Genomic DNA, 23,076 nt, shown 5'->3' on the forward strand with positions numbered 1-23,076 from the left:
CGCCGCGCCCCCGTGCGCCTGGCTCGCGGGGGGCCGGGCCTGCGGGCGGCCGCCACGCCGCGCACCCATGGACGGCCCGGCCATCATCACCCAGGTGACCAACCCCAAGGAGGACGAGGGCCGGGCGCCAGGCGCGGGCGAGAAAGGTGAGGGGGGAGCGCGGGCCGGCCGGGCGGCTGCGGGCCGGGGGCGTGTGCACACCCCGCGCCGCTGGAGTTCGCTGCCATGCGCTGGCACGGGCCTGGGGGAGGGGTGCACCGGGCCAGGAGGGTGCGTGGGTGTGGGGTGCGCCTGGAGGAGAGAGGCTGCGAGGGTGCGTGTGCTGACTGAGCAAGTGTGAGTGTGCATGCGCTGATGGAGAGGTTGTGAGCGAGTGTGTGTGCACCTAACAAGGAGGTTGTGAGTTTGTGTATGCACGCCCGTCAGCGGAGAAGTGAGTGTGTGTGCACCTGAGAGCTTGTGAGTGTATTGTGCACCTGAAAGGTTGCGTGTGCACATATATATTGCGCGTGCACAAGTCGACAGAGATTAAGAGTGAGTGTGCACCTAACAGGGAGATTGTGAGTGTGTGTTCTTCTGACAGGCTGTAAGTTTGTGTGTGTACTTAATATAGAGGTCTGTATGTACCTGACCAAGAGGTTGTGGAGTGTGTGTGCATGAGTGTCAACCTGCAGAAAGGTCGTATGTCTGTTCACTCCTGAAAGAGTTAGTGTGTGTGCACCTCCCAGCTGTTGTATCCCTTCACTGGGAGGGTATATGTGTGTGTGCTCACACACAGTGAGGCTGTGTGTGCATCTATGCACCTAACCACTAACCTGTGTGTACAGATGTGTGTGCCTGCCTGTGCACCAGACAGAGGCCATGTGTCTGGGTGTATTTAATTGGTTGTGCAATTGCTGGGGGGAGGGGTAGTGCTGAGCCATCCCCCTTCTCCACTCTTAGCTGTTTCAGGGCCACCAGTCTGTTGGGAGGACCTACAAGGCCTGGCCCTCCCTGGGCCCAAATAGGCACTCGGGGAGCCTTATGGTGCCAGGAGCATCCCCTCCCACAGAGCTGGCCAAGGGCTCAGCCAGGCCAGCACTGTGCTGCTGTACCTGGTTTGATTTGGGCACATTTTGACCCTAGTCCCCCTCTTCTGTTCCCTTTTTGCTCTTTTTCTTGGTATCTCTGCCCCCCTCAGAGACTTGGTATCCCCCTCTCTTGCATGCCCTGCTTACTGTGCCTCTAGTGTCCGGAGGCTTGGACAGACTGTTTTGAAGGGCCAAGGAATATGTCTTGTTTTGTACTGGTGACTAAAGCTTGCTTCTTTTCCTGCCATGTGTCTCGAAAACACCTGGACCAAGGTCAGGTGAAGCCCATCAGGACCCCTGCCCCCTTTCAAATCCTGACCTGGCTACAGCAGACTTTGGGAAAGAGGTTTCTTTCCATGTGCTACCACCCTTGCTGTACCAGTGGGTAAGGTGTGCACCCTCTACTAGGAAGCTGGACAGGGGTGAGGGAAGTACTCTGCTCCCCAAGCAGCGGCCACTGGGCAAGCCCACCAGGAAAATGGAAGGAACCACCAGAGACGTACCCTCAGGTTGGGGATTTGTCAACCCATTTGCACTTTTGTAAACCATCAACATTGTATGTGTCTGTGGACTGGATTTCTTTTATGTAAAATAAAGAATTCAAAATCTTCCAGGCATACTTCTGTACCTTGCAAATGGTCTAAAAAATCCTGCAAGAGGGTGCTCCAGGTGAATCCCTGTGTCTTCCTGGGGCCCAAGTGCGTAGTGCCTAGGTGGTCTGGCCTTCCTGCCATAGTGACTGTCAGTTCTTGGGGCCCTGGCTGGGTGTATCCCCTCAGGGAGGGTTTGGTTGGAGGCACCAAGGAGGTTTGCTGCCTGTGCTCCTTATCAGCTGTGGATTGAGTGCTTTGTGTGATGCTTTGCCAGAGAAAATCCACAGCTCTTATTAGGAGAGGTGTGGCATAAAGCAGGGACATATTTGTCACAGCCTCAGCCCTCCTGCTGCCCCCCCTACCCTAGGAGCAGGAGCTTTGCCAACTTTCCCTTTTCCTCTAGCTGCTAAGATTTTTAAAGCAGAGTCAATCTATTCAAAATCCAAAACATGTATAAATAGTCAAGGATGTGCTTGTTCTATTCAACTTGTTTACATTACTTTTCATGACAATCTTTTATTATCTTTAACAGCCTATTTTGTTTGTTTTCCAGTGTCAAATTGGTTGGTTGTTAACTGATTAGGCCTGGGAATTCCTTACCTGCTGCCATGGGGTGGGGTGTCTGGCTAATAGGTCTCTGTTGCTGAATCATTGAAATCCTACTCATTTTAGGTTTTCACTTTCAAAAATGGAAACGATTTTGGTTATCTATAGTGTGGCAATAAACTTTAGAGCCAAATTTTGGAACAGCTTCTTCAGATTCATAAACCACTAAACAGGTTCAGCAATGTTTCTAGCTTAAGCATGTTGATGTCTTCAGGTAGGCACATCAAATTATGTAAAAAATATATTTCACATAATTTTAATTTGAGATGGACAACCATTTGGTTTTTAAAATATTGGACCTGGAACGTTTTTAAGTTTTTGTGGTAGGAAAGAAACTATTTGTTTTAAATGTTAACTTTGATCATTTATTCTGTAAGACAGGAATAATAAGGACTGCCTGTTGGGTTTGATGTGAGGGTTAAAAGAGATGGTATATGTTAAAGACTCTGCCTGGTTCACTAGTGTGTCACTATTCCATAAACCTTTCTTTAGGTGTAGATTTACAAAGGAAGTACTAAGCACAGGCTGTGGTATGAGTTGAATTACTTCTTGACACATTGCCACGTGATGGGGCACCACTCAGGGACGACTGTCACTGTCAGCCTGGCCTGTCACAAAGATTTATTTCTTACAGTTGTGTTTGATTTGATTGACAGTATAAAGATAAAGAGACAAATTTCCCTGTAAGTTTAACTCAGCCTAGTTTGTGATTTGGAAACTTCCTCTTATAAATCAATAAGAAAATGTTAGACAGTATAGCAGCAAAGTGGACAAGAGATATGAATAAGGCAATCATAGAGGGGGAAATCTGGCCAGTAAATGTGTGAAGTGACACTCGACTTCATGTGAAACGCTTTCATGCATCAGACTGATTACACATCTAAATGACTGCCAGTATTCGAAGTAGATAAAAGTTTGGGAAATGGCTACTTTTAATACACTTTTGTGAGGGAATAAAGTGAGTACAGACATTTTAGAGAGTACTGAATCACTTAAGAATGCATTTGGCTGCAAGTACCAGAAAACCAGACTCACTGCAGCTTAAACCAATGGTTTATTCTCACATACTAGGCAGTCTGGAGTGGGCTGCTGTTCGCTTTGGTTCAGCAGCTCATTGATATTAGGGCCAGGATCATAGTGATTCTCTTGGCTTTCCCTCATGTTGTAACGCGGCTGCCACCCCACCAAACACCACAGACACCTTTATAGCAGGAAAAAGAGACAATGCCAGTCATGTCTATCCCTTTTATCTGGAAAGCAAAAACATTCCTAGGGACCGTCCAGCAGATTTTTGCTGATGTTTAATTGGCCAGAACTGGGTTACATGGCCACTCCTAGCTTGCAAGCTGGGGTGAGTGAGTTTCCAGCTTCTCCAGCCTTTGTTGTGGGAGGCAGGAGTGGGGAAGATTGGGAATAGGTAGGAGCAGGTGTTCAGCCAGTCAACAGTGTTGACCACACCTTGAATGCTCTTGTTTCATTTCTAAGTTTCTGTCGTAGAGAAATAACCATTTGTACTCAAAGAAACATGTACAAGGATTTTCACTGATAGCTACATTGCTTGCAATAGCAAAAACTAGAACTATCCTAAGTGTCAACAGGGGAATGGTTAGACTATGGTACATCGATACTGATTCTGCAAGGCAGTTGAAAAGAATGAGTTAAATTAGATCTAAACATACTGACATGTGAATTTGAAGAATGATATAAACAGTATGGTCCTTTCTTTGTAAAAAAAAAATCACACACACACACAAACTGTATATATGTCTAGAAATACACAAAAAATAATTTGGAAGGAAATAAACTGATAACAATGATTATCTCTGGGGAGAGGACTGGGGTGGGAAGTGAGGGAACTTTGCCTTGTTGTTTAAATATTAATGAAATATGCTTGTGTTTTACAGAGGAATTTTTTTAACTAAAAGAAAAATATCCCATAGCTCTTTGGAGGGAAATAAATAATTTGAGGGAATTGAACAATAATAAAGCCAAGAAACCTCAATTAATATACAATATTAGCAAGAACATATCAATGCTAGCTAAACAGTTAATTATTTTGTAAGTTAATACATGTACCTGATGAGATTTTTGCAGGCAAGTTTGTTTGGGCAGATATTTTGGCCCAAGGTGCTAGCTATGTTTCCCCTAAATGTTTGCAACATTTAACATTAACTCAGAAACTTCAACCTTTGGGCTGCTAACAAAATTATAGGCAAGAGAAGCCTCTTAGAAGCAATAATTATTTCAGATGACAGAACAGATTTGAAATAGATTCTGTTTGGTTAACTTTTTTAGATTAAACTTTTTATTTTGAGATAACTGTAGATTTACATGCATTTGTAAGAAATCATGCAGAGATCCTCTATCCCCTCTACCCAGTTTCCTCCAGTGTGAACATCTTGCATAACTATAGTACAGTATCACAATCAGGATGTTGACATTGATATATAGTCAAGATAGAGGCCAGGCAAGGTGGCTGACACCTGTAATCTCAGGTCTTTGGGAGGCTGAGGCAGGAGGATCCATTGAGGCCAGGAGTTCAGGGCTGGAGTGAGTTATGACCATGCCACTGTACTCTAGCCTGGGCCATAGAGTGAGACTCTGTCAAAAGAAAGAGAGGAAGGAAAGAAGAAGAAAGGAAGGAAGGAGAGGAGAGAAAAGAAAGAAAGAAAGAAGAAAGAAAGGAGGGAGGGAAGGGAGAGAAAAGGAAGAAAGAAAAGAAAAGAAAAAGGTACAGAAAAATTCTATCACGAGAGGATCTATGTTGCCCTATATAACCACACCCACTTCCCTCCCATCCCTGCCCCCTCCTTAGCCCATTGGCAACCACTAATCTGTTCTCTGTTTCTAACATTTTGTCAATTTAGGAATGTTATCTAAATGGAATCAAGCAGTATGTGATCTTTTGGAATTTGTTCCTTCATTCAATGTAATTCTCTGGAGATTCATCCAGGTTGTTCGTTGTATTAATAGTTTGTTCTTTTTTATTGCTCAATAGTATTCCATGACATGAATATACCATAGTTTGTTTAACTAGTCACCTTTGAAAGACATTTGGATGTTTCCAGATTTGGTGTATTATGAATAAAGCTGCAATAAACATTGGCATACGTGTTTTTGTGTAAATCCAAGTCTTCATTTCTCTGGGATAAATGCCCAGGAGTGCAATTGCTGGATCATATAGTAGTTGCATGTTTACTTTTTTATGAAACTATTTAATACCAAATTATTTTCTTGAGTGAACGTACCATTTTACATTCCCTTCAGAAATGTATGAGTGATCCAATTTCTCCACATCCTCACCAGCATTAGGTGTTGTCGCTATTTTTTTTTAATTTTTATTTTGAAATAATTGTAGACTCACAAGAAGTTGCAAAAATAATAGAGAAATCCATGTATCCATCATCTGTTGTCTCCAATGATAGCATCTTATATAATTGTATTACATTATTGAAACCAGGAAATTGATGATGGCACAATATAATTAATTAGACTATGGATCTTATTCACATTTCAACAGTTTTACATGAACTCATTTTTTTTTTACATCTTTACATATAGCTTTATGCATTTTTAACACGTTTAGATTCATATAGCCACTATCCAATCAAGCTACAGAACTGTTCTGTTACCAGGAAGGAATTCCCTATTAGCCTCTCTTTTCCATTTCTTTTTTTTATTGATACACAGTATTTGTACATATTTATGGGGTGCATATGATATTTTGTTACATGCATAGAATGTGTAATGATCAAGTCAGAGAATTTAGGGTATCCATCACCTTGAGTATTTATCATTTCACTATTTTTTATATTAGCTATTCTGATAGATGTATAATGATAGCTCATTATGGTTTTAATCTGCATTTCCCTGATGGCCAATGATGTTGAACATCTTTTTATATGCTTATTTCCTTTTGTATGTCTTCTTTGATAAGATGTCCCTTCATGTCTTTTGCCCATGTTCTAATCAGATTTTCTTTTTATTTTTTACTGTTGAGTTTTGAGAATTCTTTACATAGTGTAGATATTAGTCCTTTTCCAGATATGTGGTTTGTAGATATTTCTCCTGGTCTGTAGTTTGTCTTTTCATCCTCTTAACAGAGTCTTTTGCAGAGCAAAAGTTTTAAACTTTGATAAGGTGCAATTTATAAATATTTCCTTTTATCAATTGTGCTTTTGTTGTCTCGTATAAGAACTCTTTGCCTAGCACTAGATCCCAAATATTTCTCCTGTGCTTTTTCTAAAAGCTTTGTAGTTTTAAATTTTACGTTTAAGTTCATGATCCATTCTGAGTCCATTTTTTTTAACAAGGTGTGAGACTTAGGTTCATTTTTTTTGTCTCAGAGTGAGTGTCTAGTTGCTTAAGGTGCATTTGTTGAAAAGGCTGTCTATCCTTACTCCTTTGAATTTCTTTTGTATCTTTGTCAAAAATATGCCTTTGTCAAGATTTGTGTGGATCTCTTTCCACATTCTTTATTTTCTTCCACTGGTCTATGTGTCTGTCCTTCTGCCTGTACCATACAGTCTGGATTACTGTAGCTAAATAGTAAGTCTTGAAATAGAGTAGATTGATCCTTCCAACTTTTGTTCTTTTTCAAAATTGTTTCAACTGTTCTAGTTCTGTTGCCTTGCCATATAAATTTTACAGTAATCTTATCTACAAACAAAAATCTTCCTGAGATGTTGATAGGAATTAAATTAAAACTGTGTATCAATTTGGGAAGAACTGACATCTTTACTATATTAAGTCTTCTAATCCATGAACATGGTATGTCTCTCCATTTATTTAGATCTTCTTTGATTCTGTCTTCAGGGTTGTAGGGTTTTCACCATACAAGTCCTATTAATGTTTTATTAGATTTACATCTAAGTGTTCTTTTTAAAAAATATTTTATTTTTTAATCGACACATAATAATTGTATATATTCATGGGATGCATAGTGATGTTTCAATACATACAATGCCTAGATGATCAAGCCAAGTGGTGGCATATGCCTGTAATCCCAGCTACTCAGGAGGCTGAGGTAGGAGGATCACTTGAGCCCAGGAATTTGGTTGGCATAGCAATACCCCATCTCTAAAAAAAAAAAAAAAAAATTATTTATAGATCTATTTAAATTATCTTTTTCATATTGCGTGAATTGTGGTAATTGCTTTTTGAGATTTGATCCTTCTCATCTAAGTTGTCAAATTTATGTGTATAAAGTTATTCAGAATATTATTCCCTTATTATCTTTTTGATGCCTGCAGAATGTATAGTTATATGCCATGTTTCATTCCTGATATTGGTAATTTGTATCCTGCATCTTATTTTTTTGTCAGTCTTTTCAGAGGTTTCTCAACTTTCTTGATCTTTACAAAGAATGAGCTCTTTGTTTCATTGTTTTGGTTTTTTTTTTAATGATTTTCTGTTTTCAGCTTTGATTTTTATTCTTACCTTTGTTTTCTTCCTTCTGCTTGATTTGGGTTTATTTTGCTCTTCTTTTTCTAGATTCTTGGAGGGGAGTTTGGATGAGTGACTTGAGACTTTCCTTCTTTCCTAATATATACAGTTAGTGCTACAAATTTCTCTCTCAGCATTGCCTTAGCTGTGTTCTACAAACTTTGATATGTTGTGGTTTCATTTTCATTCAGTTCAATATGTTTTCCAAATAAGCTTCATTTTTTTAGAGCAGTTTTAGGTTCATGGCCAATTGAGCAGAAAGTACAGAGTTCTCATGTATTCTCTGCCCCCACGTATGCGCAGCCTCCCCCACTATCAACATCCCATACTAGAGTGGTATATTTATTACAGTCGATGAACCTACATTGACCCATCATTATCACCAAAGTCCAAAGTATACATTGGGATTCCACACTTGGTGTTATATATTCTATGGGTTTGGACAAATGTACAATGACATGTACCCACCATTATAGCATCATACAGAATAACTTCACTGCCCTAAAGATCCTCTGTACTCCACCAATTCATCCCTCCCTCACCCCAACTCTGACCATCACTAATCTGTTCACTGTCTCCATAGTTTTGCCTTTTCTAGAATGTCACATAACTAGAATCATACAGTATGTAGCCTTTTCAGATTAGCTTCCTTCTCTTAGTATTATGCATTTACATTTCCTCCATGTCTTTTCATGGCTTGATAACGCATTTCTTTTTGGAGGTGTATAATATTCCATAGTCTGTGTGTACCATAATTTGTTTATTCACTCATCTACTGAAGGACATCTTGGTTGTTGTAAGTCTTAACATTTACAAGTAAAGCTGCTATAAACATCTGTGTACAGGTCTTTGTGTAATTTTCAACTCATTTGGGTAAATACTAAAAGGCATGATTGTTGAATCGTATGGTAAGGTATTTGGGTTCATGAGAAACTGCCAAACTGTCTTCTAAAGTGGCTATACTATCTTTAGTTTTCAGAACTTTAGTTATGGTGCATCTTGGCATGGATTTCTTTGAATTTACCCTGTTTTCAGTTCATTTAGCTTCTTGGGTTTATGTCTTGCCAATTTTGGGGAGTTTTGAGCCATTATTTCCTTGAGTACTTTTTCAACCCTGTCCTTTCTCTTCTCCAGTGACACAAATGTTAAATCTTTTGTTACAGTTTCGCAGGTTTATCAATACTGACTGTTCTTTTTTTTTTTTTTTTTCCCAGTCTTTTCTCCTCTCTGTCGCTTGAATTGGATAATTTCTGTTGTTCTATCTTTAAGTTCATTGATTTTTCCTTATTTCCTCCATTCTGGTACTGAGCCCACCTAGATTTTTATTTTAATTATTATCTTTTTTAGTTCTGAATTTTCCATTTGATTTTTCTTTATGTCTTTTGCTTCTTTGCTGAGACTATTTCTTTGCTGAGGCTGTTTTCTTCATTTGTTTTAAACATGCCCCAAAGTACATGTCGAAGCATTTTTATCATGGCTGCTTTAAAATTTTTGTCAGATAAGTATAGCATTTTGGTGTTGGAATCTATTGATTGGTGTTTTGTTTTGTTTTTTAATTCATTCAGTTTAAGATTTCCTGGCTCTTGATATAACGTGTGAATTACAATTGAAACCTGGACATTGTTGTGTTATGTTATGAGACTCTGTGTCTTATTTAAACCTTCTGTTTTAATTGGCTTTCTCTGACATGCCTTTAGCAGGGAAGGAGAAGCACCATCTTGTTACTCTTAGGTGGGGGTAGATGTCAAGGCTCCCCACTTGGCCTCTTTTGACCTACAACTGGCAGGGAGGGAGTTTTGGCTTCCACTTGGTATCTACTAGACTACAGTGGGAGTGGTCTCATTATCATTGGGTGTGGTGAAAGCCCTGACTCTTCCTATGTCTCCTCTGACACCACCCAGTGGTGGGGGAGCACCTCACTACTGCTGGGTGAGGGTGGAAGTCCAAGCTGGCCACGTGGTCTCCACTGACACCGCTGGTAGAGGGGGATTCATTACTAGCTTTCAGGGATGAGTGTCCCTGCTTCCTACTTGTTCTTCTTTGATAGCACTCCAGCAGGGTTAGTGGGGTACCTCATTGCACCCTTATGAGGATGGAATTCTAGTTACCCATTAGATTTTTGGTGGCGTGGTTTGCGGTGGTGCCACAGGGGGTAGGGAGGACAGAGAAAGAGAGAGAGAGAGAGAGAGATTGTAGTAGAGCAACTGTTGTCTGTCTTGCTAGACTAGACTGCCCCTTTTCTGGTCCTTTGGTTACAGAGTAGGCTTTTGGTGGGACTCTACAACTGTTGGTTTTCTCCATAGCCAGCTTCTTCGCCTCCAAGTCTAGGATCTATGGGGCAAAAAGAAAACCCAGAGAAATCACTACCATAATGTTCCTCAGGTCCCAGTGTCCCTAACTGATCTGCATTCTTTTCTCAACCTTTCAGAGTCTTTTTATGTTTTATATATAATGTGTAGGGTTTCTAGTTGGGCTTAGTGGGGAGAATAGGAAGAAGTATGTGTGCTTCATCTTCCTGGAGGCAGAAGCCCCCTAATTAACTTTCAGATCTATCCATATTAAGTATGTTAAGGAAGACTAGAGTTGAAAAGTTGTCATTTTAAAGGTTTATTTCAATATTGTGCTAATGACCAATGTAAAAGTCAAATTCAGTTAGTGCTTTGAGAATCTTTATTTTCCCCTAAAAAGAGAAATGATAACGAATTTGGTGTGAAATCAAGTCTAGATCAGTGACAACTATTACTTAACAAACCTTAACAGGATGCTTTCATAAGCTTTGGTGCTTCAAGATCATGAATATCCTCATTTAAATCTATTTTTTATCTAATATTCTGTTTGGTTAGCAAGTATGTATAACCTCGTATCTTTCATTTTGTTTCTCAGTTACAAAAGCATCCATTTAAGTAAATAGAAATGTCTTCCTGGGGCAAACACAACAGAGCTTTTCTATGGATTTAGCACTCTTGGCGACCAGACAGGGCTTGCTGGCCAGTGACTGGAAAAGTCTGCTTCCAGTCTAGACTGCCCTGGAAGTGGGTCTGTGGGCTCCCGAAACTTGCCCCAGGCTGTACTTGCCTGGGGCATTCCAGATTGGGGAGGAAGCCCATTTGGAATGGCAGGACTGGGTTTTCAGAAGGGACCACATAGCTTCAAGTTTAATTTTGAGGTAAATGGCTTTTTCCCTTTTGGTGATGTTGGGGGTGTGGGAAGAGGGGATGCATGAAAGTGCCAGTGTAGCCAGGAACTGGCAGAGGTCAGGAAACAGTCTGGCCACAAATAAGTCTGGATTTAAATATATACACAAACACACAAACACACACATGGGTTTTTTTCATTTGCTTTGACAGTAATAATATGGTGCCAAGGCCAGCAGCATGTAGCTACTGAAAAAGGGAGTGAAAGGATTCTCTCGGGTAATGTTGAAGATATAATACATACATTAGAACTTACTTTCGAGATCTTAAATCCTGACTCATTAGACATTTAAAGTTCAATATTTCTAATGACCTTTCTTTTAAAAATTCACTTAAATAGTTCTTTCTTTCCTTTGATCCCTTAACGTACATTTTCTTATTTTTTAAAAACTGGGGATACATATTCAGTGCTTTAGTTAAAATAAAACTAAGCAAATATTTGTCTTTATGACTCTGAAATAATATCACACAATGGAGCAAAGTCTCTGGCACTGCTAGTGGCCCTGGGTTGGGATGTGGACATTTTTGTATTTGGAATCAGAACTGAAAACACTGGTGGTATAGTCCTCTGAACCCAGGACCTAATAAACAGTGGTCTTTATGGATGCTGAGGATTATGTAATCACCTAAGCAATAGCTCATTTTGGTTCTGAGTAGCTGCTTCGAGTTAAAAACTGAAAGCTTTCTTTGTAATTATAATTTGTATTAAGGCTATTTGCCAAAATGTTTTAAAATCCTGCACTTAAAGCACTTTAAAAATTGAAGAGAAGTGGCTTAATATTTGAAGACTGATGCTGTTCTTACCTTTCAAAATTAGTACTTAACCTAAGCTTTTAATGTTTCGGGGTGTCTTGTAGAACAGACTGCACCACCTTGTCAACATGGCTTGAATAAATGTAGCCTTTTAATACCACTAAGAATTCATACTGTAAATTGTATGTAATCTCTCTCTCTGTATTCTGGTCAAGATTTAGCTTTCATGCTTAGCATATCAGAAATTTGTTTTAAGTATTTGGCTCACTTATGTACAAATCAGAAACCATTGACTTTTTTTTTTTTGAGACAGAGTCTCGCTTTGTTGCCCGGGCTAGAGTGAGTGCCGTGGCGACAGCCTAGCTCACAGCAACCTCAAACTCCTGGGCTTAAGCAATCCTTCTGCCTCAGCCTCCCGAGTAGCTGGGACTACAGGCATGCGCCACCATGCCCGGCTAATTTTTTCTATATATATATATTTTTAGTTGTCCAGATCATTTCTTTCTATTTTTTAATAGAGACGGGGTCTCGCTCTTGCTCAGGCTGGTCTCGAACTCCTGACCTTGAGCAATCCACCCGCCTCGGCCTCCCAGAGAGCTAGGATTACAGGCGTGAGCCACGGCGCCCGGCCAGAAACCATTGACTTTAATTCCAAGACTTCAGTCAGAGCCATATTTTCTTTCCCCTGTTTGAGTAAATAGCTGAACATAGTCATTTTTGTTTTGGTTAGAACAATACATTTCATGGTAGGAATGTAAATTAGAAAAACCTCTATGGAAAACTGTATGGAGATTTCTCAAAGGGCTAAAAATAGAACTACCATTCAATCCAGAAATCCCAATGCTGGGTATCTACCCTAAGGAAACAAATCATTATATTTAAAAGATGCATGCACTTGTATGTTTATTGCAGAACTATTCATAGTAGCAATGTCATGAAATCACCATTAAGTGTCCATCAGCAGATGAGTAGACACTTGAAAATGTGGAATGCTACTCAGCCATGTAAAAGAATGAAATCATGTCTTTTGCAGCAACATGGAATAACTCAGAATCAGAAAGTCAAATGCCATATGTTCTTACTTAGAATTGGGAGCTAAACAATGGGTACACATGGACATACAGAGTAGAATAATAGACACTGGAGACTCCAAAAGGTGGGAGAGTGGGATGAAATATATATAACATTAAATTTATCATCTTAACCATTTTTGAGTGTATAATTCATTGATTTAAGTACATTCATATTATCATACACCCATCACCACCATCCATGTCTAGAACTCTTTTCATTTGCAAAAGCAAAACTACCCATTAAATGATAACTCCTGGCCTGGCATGGTGGCTCATGCCTGTAATCCTAGCACTCTGGGAGGCCGAGGCGGAAGGATCGCTCGAGCTCAGGAGTTAGAGATCAGTCTGAGCAAGAATGAGACCCCGTCTCTACAAACAAATAGAAAAATTAGCCGGGCACAGTGGTGCGCACCTGTAGTCCCAGCTGCTCAGGAGGCTGAGACAGGAGGATCACTTGAGCTCAGGAGTTTGAGGTTGCAGTGAGCTATAATGACGCCACTGCACTTTACCAGAGATGACAGAGCGAGACTCTGTCTCCAAAACAAACAAACAAACAAAAAATAGTAACTCCCCATTCCCTCCTCCTCTAGCCCCCGGCAACCACCATCCTACTATACTTTATGTCTCTATGAATTTAACTACTCCAGCTACCTCATGTAAGTGGAATGATACAACATTTGTCTTTTTGTGACTAGCTTATTTCACTTAGCATAATGCCCTAAAGGTTCATCCATGTTGTAGCATTTGTCAGAATTTCCTTTCTTTTTAAGGCTGACCGGTATTTCGCTGTATGTATGTGCCACATTGGCTCCTCCATTCGTTAGTCACTGGACACTTGGGTGCTTCCACATTTTAGCTATCGTGAATTATGCTGCGGTGAACATGGGTGTACAAATATCTGTTAGAGTCTCTGCTTTCAGTTCCTAGAGGTATATACTAAGGAGTAGAATTGCTGGGGAATATGGTAATTCTATTTGTAATGTTTTGAGGAACCTCCATATTGTTTTCCATAGCTTACCCACAAGCAGTGCTCAAGGGTCCCGGTGTCTTCACATCCTTGCCACACTTGTTATCTTGTGTTTTTTGATAGTAGCCATCCTAATGGGTGTGAAGCGTTAGCGATATATTTTGAAGAGCAGAAATTTATAATTTTGATGAAGCCAGTTTTTCAGTTTTTTTCTTTTATGGATCATGGTTATGGTGTCATACTTAAGAAATCTTTGTGAACCCAAAGTTACAAAGATTTTCTCCTGTGTTTTCTTTAGAAGCTTTATTTGGGGAAGGAAGGGAGGTTTATATTTAGTCCATTTTGGATTAACTTTTGGATAAGGTACGAGGTATGGATTGAGGTTTGTTTGCATATATGGATGTCTAATTATTTCTGCATCATTTATTGAAAAGATCATTCTTTCTTCATTGTATTGCCTTTGAACCTTATTAAAAATCAGTTGACTATGTATGTGGTCCTATTTCTGGACTCCATTCTCTCCTTAAATTTTGATCACCTTCCTTAATGTGGAGCAATGTTAAGCTTAGTATAGTATGAGGCTTCTCTCAGAAGTAAATTTTTGGTCATGGTTTAAGCAGAAGAGAAGATTAAGGCATTTTATAGTCTGTCAGGACAGATTTATTCTACATTTTGCAATGAGGGGGACTGTGAAAGGCAAGACCTAGCATTTTCTCCAGTCTTTATTTTAGGAACTTACCCAAACAGATTTTGTATAGCATGTCTTTTTTCAGGTTTAAAATTGAGACTGAGAATTTCTTCTAATCTTGAGTATCCTTCTGCAGAAAGTTAATACAAAAGTATAAGGTAATTAAGCATTTGTGTTTAAACTATAATTATACAATAATATAAAAATAATGACTGTCTTGATGAGGTCTAAGAGAATGAAGGAATTGAATATCACTAGAACAAAAATGTACTGAAGCCCTGCTCTGCAGAGAGAGCCTGGGTTCCTGAGGGCGTGTGGGACACCTTTCAGGCTATCCACAAATATCTGCAGAAAAAAGAAGCGGTACACTACCTGAAACAAAATGGAAGAGCTGGGCTCATTCTCTCAGTGGCTTGAGTTTTATCACCACCAGGTGAAACTTTCCTGAGAATGAAATCCTTATTCATAAATTATAACCCAGTTCTTATAAAAGTCACAATTCTGTTTGCCGCCAATTTCAAGACATTGCCAAAGTCTCAGAGGTGGCAAAGGCTGGGCAAGTGGCTAACATTCTTTTCTACCTATCTTCTTACCTTGTCAGGACTCTCATTCCAGTTCTTCCTCCACGGGGCTGCTGGATGTAGATCTCTAAAGCATAGCTCTGATCATGCCAATGTCTGATTAAAGGTGTTTCTCATGGACTCCAAAATAAAAACGTAAGTTTCACAGTCTGTAAGCCTTCGTGTTCTGGTCCAAGACCACCTTTTCAGCCTTCTGTCCAAGAATCACCTTTGGTGCCGTAACGAACCACTTGTTGAGCCCATGCATGCTGTTTTTCCACTCCATTCTACATGTACTGGTTCCTCTTACTGGGGTGCCTTTTCCCTTATGCCTGATGGATTCTTAGTTATCCTCTAATATCCAGCTCAAGTGTCATCTTCTCTTGACACCTTCCTGCACTGCTTGTGCAGGACGCAGTAAGTAGATCATAATATTTAAGAGAATGGGCTTAGGTTTGAATCCCAGCTATATCACTTAAGAGTTGTGTGAACTCTGACAAGTTATTTCATCTCTCTGAGCCTTCATTTCATGGTAGTAAATACCTTATAGGGTTAATATGAGGATCAATTAATGTTATATATACATACGTATATATAGTACATGTCAAAATATATGAACATTTAATAAACATTATTATTAATATTATCTCTAACTCATTTATTCATTAAATATTTATTGAGCACCACTATGTGCTATTCAGTTGTTCCAGGTGTTTGGGATGCACGTATTAATGAGACCTTGCTATTGTATTTGAGTTGCTCAAGCACAATTCTTTAAGAGAAGAATGTACAAAGTGCTATGGAAGCTACCATTTATTTTATGACTACTGTATGCCTAGTATTTTACCTGTGTATCTCATTTCATCCTCCAGCAAACTTAAGATATAGGTATCATTGTCCCCATTTTACAGCAGAGGAAACTGAGTCTCAGAGAGGTTAAGTAACTTGCCTATGACGTAGATATGTACCTTCCAAAGAGTGGAGCCAAGAGGTAAACCTAGTCTGTCTGACTCCAGTGTTAAAAGGAGACTTAGGAAGTGTTTGGAGACTATCACAAGCTTGTTCAGATTTACATCTTGAAAGACAGAAAACAGATTTTTCCAAAAGATGGGTCTTTCTGCTTCTGCCATAGATGGCATATTTAAGAGGATAAATTCTAGCCTCACCCAAGATAACAGGCTACATTTTCTTACAGTGCCTATTATTCTGTTATTTTTGTAACAAGTTCTGTTTTCATGAGTCTTTTCCAAGAGTTGTTAACTCTTGACCCTCTTCATATTCACTTGTGTGTTAGAATAGTAGAAGTGAGAGAAGTTAAAATTTATAGTAAAGGTCAAGAGTCCAATAGTATTGATCTTTAAAATTCTGGAAGAAATGATAGGCCTCACTCTTACCACTTGTAACTATTTCTAAATGTGTAGCTAAATAAAAGTGGAGTTTTGAGATGTTTTTAGAAGGAAAAATGTGCAAAGGAGGCTCTTAAAGATGCTTGAATCCCATTGTATTGGTCAGAGTTCTTAGTTGCAAACTGCAGAATCCACTTAAACTATTTTAGGTAGAAGGGAGTTTGCCAAAAGATTTTAGTGGCTTGCAGACCCCTGGTATGGCCAAAATATGAGACTGGGCTGTTTCACAGTCAGGAAAAATGCTCAGCTACACCATGGAACTATTTTATTGAAATATACTGCAGCCCTTACCTGCTCATGATTCAACTTAAACTTCGTGTTTATTTTCTAGAAACTATTAGATATAAAAGGAGGTCAATTCTTATGGCCCAACTTGATTTTCTCTATATTATTAGCTATATAGCTAAATAAATTGATTAGCTATATATAATTTATCTAGGATTTTGTTTATATGATCTCTTCTAACTAGATCTTATTTACAGATTTACATGTATAGATAAGCTGAAATCTGGTTAGAAGAGATTATATAAAAACCAAATCCTAGATAAATAAATTGAGGCATGTCCAGACAATGAAATTAAAAGGAATACACTAGAATCACATCTATTAACGTGGCTCAAACTAAAAAATGTAATGTTGAACAAAAACCCCCGATTCCATAATAGCACAGACAGTGTGATACCATATATATAAAGTTTGAAAACATGCAAAAATAGATTCTATATAATGTATGAGTGGGAAAACTAAAAAGGCATGCTTAGGAATGATGAATAACAGGAATGATGAATAACAGATTTATAATAGTTATTTCTGGAGAAGGAGGAAAGGGAGTGGGATCAGGGAGGGGTACATAGGGAGTTTCAGTTGTATCTTTAATGTTTTGTTTTTTACAAATGATTTTCTTGAGACAAATACAGCAAAATGTTAAGGTGTGCTAGAGCTGGGTATTTGAGTAGTCCAGTATATAGTTTGTTATATTTATTCTTAGTGTGTTTAAATATTTAATAATGAAAAAATTAATATTAGACTCTGGTTGAGTATTAAGATTAAAATTTTAATCTATTACCTCCTTTACACAGAGATGAACTCAGAAGAAGAGGTAAAGATGCAATTATAGCATTTAGTTGTTTCTGCCCCCAATAGGAGAGTGTTCAGGAAGATAGCCAAGAAAGTTGGTAATTGAGCATTCCAAAAGGGATTCAGGTGATCCTCAGTGCTAGCTCAACCTGTGCCAGTGTGCAGGCTGGAGCCATGTCAGACCCCAGTCTTAGTATATTTTACTCAGGTGGCCTTCCAAAGAGTGCTGTGAGTGCTTGGTCTGGAGCCAGGTTGGCTTTGTGTGGTGTTCTAGCCACAAGATGGTTTAAAATGTTCTATATGAAAGTGTGTAGCCAAATAGTATGGGTCTTATCAAAGAAATGATTTGCTTGATTAGCCAATTCTACCTGTTATTGTGGGAATTTATTTTGGGAATGAAGAAACTGAAATGTTTGGTCAAGTGACACTACTTTCTATTAAGCAAAGTAAATTCATATTGGAAAGAGAACAAAGAAATATGTGAAATACAAAATCGGAAAGAGTCATCTTAAAAGAAATCCAGTTGAGAAAAGTATTTGAAGACCTGTGGCATCCTGAGCACAGAGGCCCCCACTAAAGCTTTAAACTGACAGGATTTCCACTTGGACTGGAACTCTGGTTCCCCAATGGTCTAGGATGGCTCCAGCACTGTTTTTTAGTGCAGGAATTTTTCACCTGGAGTCCTCAGATCCCCAAGTGGTCCATGAATGGAATTCAGGGAATCTATGAACTTGGACAGGAAAAAGATTGCATCTTAATTTTCATTGACCTCTAACTAAAATTTAGCATTTTTTTTTTTCACTTACAAAGGTAGGTAACAAACCAGTATAGTATTTAACAGTGCCAGTGACTTTATCATCATGTTCAAAAGAGATTGGCCTGTGATTTTCCTCTCTTTAAATGTCCTTGTGAGGGCTTGGTATCAAGGTTATGCTGGCCTCAGCAAACAAGTTGGGAAGTTTTATTCTTTTGAAGAATTTGTGTAAGGCTGGTGTTATTTCTTCCTTAAATATTTAGTAGGATACTCTGGTGAAGCCCTTTGAGGCTTGGAGTTTCTTTGTGGGAGGGTCTTCAAACATAGATTTAATTTACTTAATAGATACAGGACTGCTCAGATATTCTATTTCTTCCTCTATCAGTTTTGGCAAATTTCTTCCTAGCAATTTGCCCATTTCATCTACGTTTTCAAAATCATGGGCGAAAGTTGTTTAAAATATCCTTTTTAGAATGTAGAATCTCTAATGCTATCCTCTTTTCCATTCTTGATATTAGTTAGGTATAAACTATAAACATTAACAAAACTCATGGTTCTTATGGGTTTAGGGAAATGATCACGATTAGCAGGAGTCCAAATTAGTATAATTTTTCTAGAAGACTATTTTGCAGTATAGATCAAACATAAAGGGTGAGTGTATTTTTATCTAACAACCACTTTTAAGCAATCTGCCATAAATAAATAGTCTTACAAATACAGAAATGTATAACACAGTATTATCTGTAATAGCACAAAAAAAAAAAAGGAAGCTAATAGAGGACAAGGAAGTAATTATTTATGTTCACTAGAATACCTTCTAGTTACAAAACATAGGATATTGACATGTTAACATGGAAGGGGCTAGGGACCTATTGGTTACTAAAAGCAAGTCACAGAAGATCATATATATTAATAGTATAGCCTCTTCTATGTAAAAGGTATATTTCTATATTTGAATGTGTACATAGAGAATAATTTGGAAGCATGGTTATCAAAATTCTAAAAGCAGTTATCTATGGGTGGTAGGATGTTGGGTAATAGTTTTCTTTTTGCTCTTCTGTATTTTTTAAAATGTTTGCATGAGCATGCATCATTCCTACAAAAATAGCAAAACTTTATAAAGATCTTTGCAGTAGCAAGAAGATGAGAGGGTGGTAGGGGAAGGGAGTGTCAAAACATTTTTGTTGCCTCGTGCGGAACAGCCAGGGAAGGAGGGTTTGGAGCTGCAGGAAAGAGGGGGTAACCAATTGAATAAAGCCCTTAGAAAGATGGAGGGCCTGGACCGAGACTCAGAAGTCAGCCTTAAAAGGGCAAGACAACATTTCTTCCCAGAAAGGAAGAAAAGATGATTGAAGATATGAAAAAGTTCAGAGCTGGAGAGAAGGAAAAATGAGAGTATTCATAACTCACGACTTCTAATTTCTTGGTGAAATCAGAGGGAAAACCATTTGCCAAGAGTGGGGAAAATGGGAGTAGAACGGGGTCTGAGGAAAGTGGTGAGAGTCTCCCATAGAACTGACAGTAGGAGAGGGGTTTAATGGGGTGTGGGCAGCTGAGCTGACCAGGGGGCCTTCCTGGAGCTATAAACCCTGCGTTTATGAGGGAGCCCAACAGCATGGCTGGGCAGTCTTTCTGTAGAGGAAGGCATGATTGGCACAGTGTTAGACAGTGGCACAGCAGGCTTGGCAGAGCTTCAGAGGATGAGAGAATTCAGGATACTGATGAGGGAGATTTAATTGATTAGCTTTAGATCCCAAGATGCTTATGGGAAAAGTGAATTAGAAAGAGTCCCAAGGAGTGGATAATTAAGTAGTTGGAATATGGATATCCAGGAAGCCAAAGGATAGTAGTTCGTGGTCAAAGTAGGGTTTCAGAGTTTGACATGCTGTAGGAGTTCTGGGGAACACAGAGTTCGCTGGGTGGCCATGGGAATAAAGAACTGGTCACAGAAGTTGTGAAGGTCAGAGGGTTGTGGTGCTGGGAGGTTCAATGTTCTTCCTCCTAGATGGGAGCATTTCTCAGGGAGGTGACAGGTATTCTTTTGGAGAAGAAGATTTTTATGTAGGTACTCAGAAATTGCCTTCAACAATGGAAAGAAGGTTGACTCCTCAGAGAAGCCTTGATGAAGAGAGGTGGTAGAGTCCTGGTCTGAACCACTGTGGGATAGCAGGGAGTTTGCTGGCCCTGTCTCAAGGCCAGGACCCTAGACTCAAGGCTGAAGGGCAAAGCTAGATTTGTAGTACAAGAGGATGGCAGGAGGAATGGTCTGGAAAAGAAGGAATGCTCTGCAAAAGCATTTTAGGAAAGGGACAGGGGCTTGGGGTACAGATGAGTAGGCAAAAAGATATGAGAAAGGACGTTCTAAGGAGAGACAGGCTAGTGAGAGAAAGGGCTGAGCCGCAAAGGGGTGGAGATTTGTATGCAGGTTTTCCAAAGAAAATGCTGAACTGTATATTTCTTTTTCTTATCACAAAGCAGTATCTGCTCACTACAGAGAGAACCAGAACTACAGACAAGCAAAAACAAGTAAACAAAAGAAGCGTAAGAACTGCCCACAATCTCAGGGTCCTGGAGCTTTTCCTGTTGTCATGTTCCTCCCCTCTAGTTCCCACTGCCACAGCTTCAGGTCAAGGCCACATCATCTCTAGAATAAGCTTGTCCTCTGGCTCCTAAATGTCTCTCCCTAGCTGAGCCCCAGGCCTGCCCCAGTCCCCCTCCCATCCTTCCCTTCCTGTGTGGGCTGCCACAGTTATCTTCCCAGAACACCACTTTCCTTAGTCACTTCTCTTTTTAGGTTCTATAATATTCCACATTCCCTCCCTGGCTCTCAAGAGCATTGGGAACCTGGAACCATCTTACCTAACCACCGTGTTTCTAAACCTTCACCTTTACTTAGATATGCCTTCACGCTTTCCTCCTGACTCAGTTCCCCCTCAGCTTCACATCTGGGTCTCTGTCCCCATCACTAGGGCGCCTGCCCTATCGGGATGACCACCCCTGTCCAAATTCTCCCAGTTTTCAAGGCTCCACACCCCACTCCAGCCTATACTGATCTTTTCTCTTCCAGGAACTCATCTGACTACTACTTTTAGGACTTACATCAGTTCTGTTTCAGTAAATACTTAGATAGGAAGCACAGGATTTACAGCTGAGTGAAACCCAGTCACCTGATCTTACTAATGAGAAGCCTGAGATTCAGAGAGGCCAAGGGTCACCCCCAAAGTCAACCAGGAAGCTATTTGTAGAGCTGAGACTAGAACCCTGGTTCTCAGACCTGAACACTACTTGTTGAATTGAAAATTGCTTTCAGAATACATATTTTCTCTGATGCTTGGCCATGAAGCCCCAGAGACCCAAAGCAATGGTTATCAGTATTTTGAGTACATCAGAATAACCTGGGGAGATTTCTAAAATTCCAGACTCCTCAGCTCAATAGGGGAAAACCCTGACTCAGTAGGTCTAAGGTAAGACCCGAGTATCTACAAAAAATAACCTCCCTGGCTAATCCTGATATAGGGAGCTTTCAGATCACCCTTTGAGAAAATATGCTTTAGAGCCCGTTCTTTGGTTTTGCCTTGTCTTTTGAGCTCCCTGATATTGGCCTTGTGGATACTGTTAAAGTTTTCTGAAGCTTTCCCATCTCAGGAGCAGATTTGGACTACCCCACCACCAGATTTCCATCCAGAATGTCAGAGCAACGGCTCAGTGCTGCAGCCTATGTACAGTCTCAGGTTTACACTGGCCTTGGCGTAAGCTGCTGTCTTCCCCGTTAATAGGGGTCCTGGTAGTCAAATTATTTTTCAAAGTAGTTTTAGGCATACTGTGGCAAAATATTGAGTATAGTAGAATTCTTGTTGGAAATAATCCATTTGCCAAGGTGTTTGTGAGCACCTCCTGAAGCGTGGCTGCCTACCCTCTGTGGCCTGCCAACTGTCTGTGCCACAGGTAAACCAAACCCAAACTGTCTGCACCCCAGTAACCAAACCCAAACATGTGCCTAGAGCTTGCCAAATCCCAGCACACGAAGCCCTGGGCCAGGATTAGGAGGAGGAGCGGCAGTTTGAACGGTGATTAGGGCAAGGCTCTGAGGCACACTGCCTGGGTTTGTACCCCAGTTCCACAATTTCTAGCTGTGTGACCTTTGACATGTTTCCTGATCTTTAAAATGAGAATAAAAACTATAAAATAATTATACTATAAAGATAAAAATAATTCCCACCTTACAGAATGGTTGTGAAGATAACAAATTAATGCATGTAAAGCACTCGAAACCATCCATGTTTGGCACATAGTAAGTGTTCAATAAGAGCTTGCTATTATTATAGTTATTTCATAAAAACTGGGATGAAATAATTAGACTCTAAAGAGATGACTCACTGCTGTACACAGTTATCAGTCTGAAAGTTACCAGTCCCCTCCTTGTTGCATGAGCATAGATCAGAGGAATGACTAGCAATGTAGTAATAGCTCTTCAAAATGCTGCCTGGACCTCTGAAGACAATTAAAAATGCTAGGTATTGCCCAGCAATAAAGTCAAGCCTTGCGTAATTTCAGAAATGTACAGCAGTTCTGCGTTTTGGTGTTTGGATAAGGTGGCAGTTACATAACAGGCTGCAACCACGCAGATGAGCAGAGCCAAAGGTGGGGGAGAGAGTGTTCCTAAAAGATGTGTGAGTGTTGGAGTGAAGGGTGTGACAGATGAAAGACATGGCAGCAGCTGCAGTCTTCATCAAGTTTGGGTCTAGGAGATCCACGCATGCCCCATGCCATTATGGGTGTTGGCCTGACAGCAGGAAAAACATCTCCTGACATTTACTGTCAGGCCAACACCAATGGAGGAATGAAAGTTTGCTTTATATTTGCCATGTTACCAATGTTTTCTTACTCCTT

At 39.9% G+C, this 23,076-nt stretch overlaps 1 protein-coding gene across 2 annotated transcripts in view; it reads left to right on the forward strand.

Annotated features, from left to right (window-relative positions):
• The first annotated feature begins 49 nt into the window (after nt 1–49).
• CTDSPL (CTD (carboxy-terminal domain, RNA polymerase II, polypeptide A) small phosphatase-like) overlaps nt 50–23,076 on the forward strand; it is a 114,766-nt gene continuing 91,739 nt past the window's right edge. The window contains exon 1 of one of the 2 annotated variants that reach the window (XM_012638406.1): nt 50–146. In XM_012638406.1, coding sequence (XP_012493860.1) covers nt 68–146 — 79 coding nt within the window. In that variant the 5' untranslated portion in view covers nt 50–67. The remainder of the gene's footprint in view (nt 147–23,076) is intronic. The other variant, XM_012638415.1, reaches the window with a different exon arrangement.

The sequence above is a fragment of the Propithecus coquereli genome, unplaced genomic scaffold, assembly GCF_000956105.1.
Source record: "Propithecus coquereli isolate 6110/MARCELLA unplaced genomic scaffold, Pcoq_1.0 Scaffold1, whole genome shotgun sequence".
Lineage (NCBI taxonomy): Eukaryota > Metazoa > Chordata > Mammalia > Primates > Indriidae > Propithecus > Propithecus coquereli.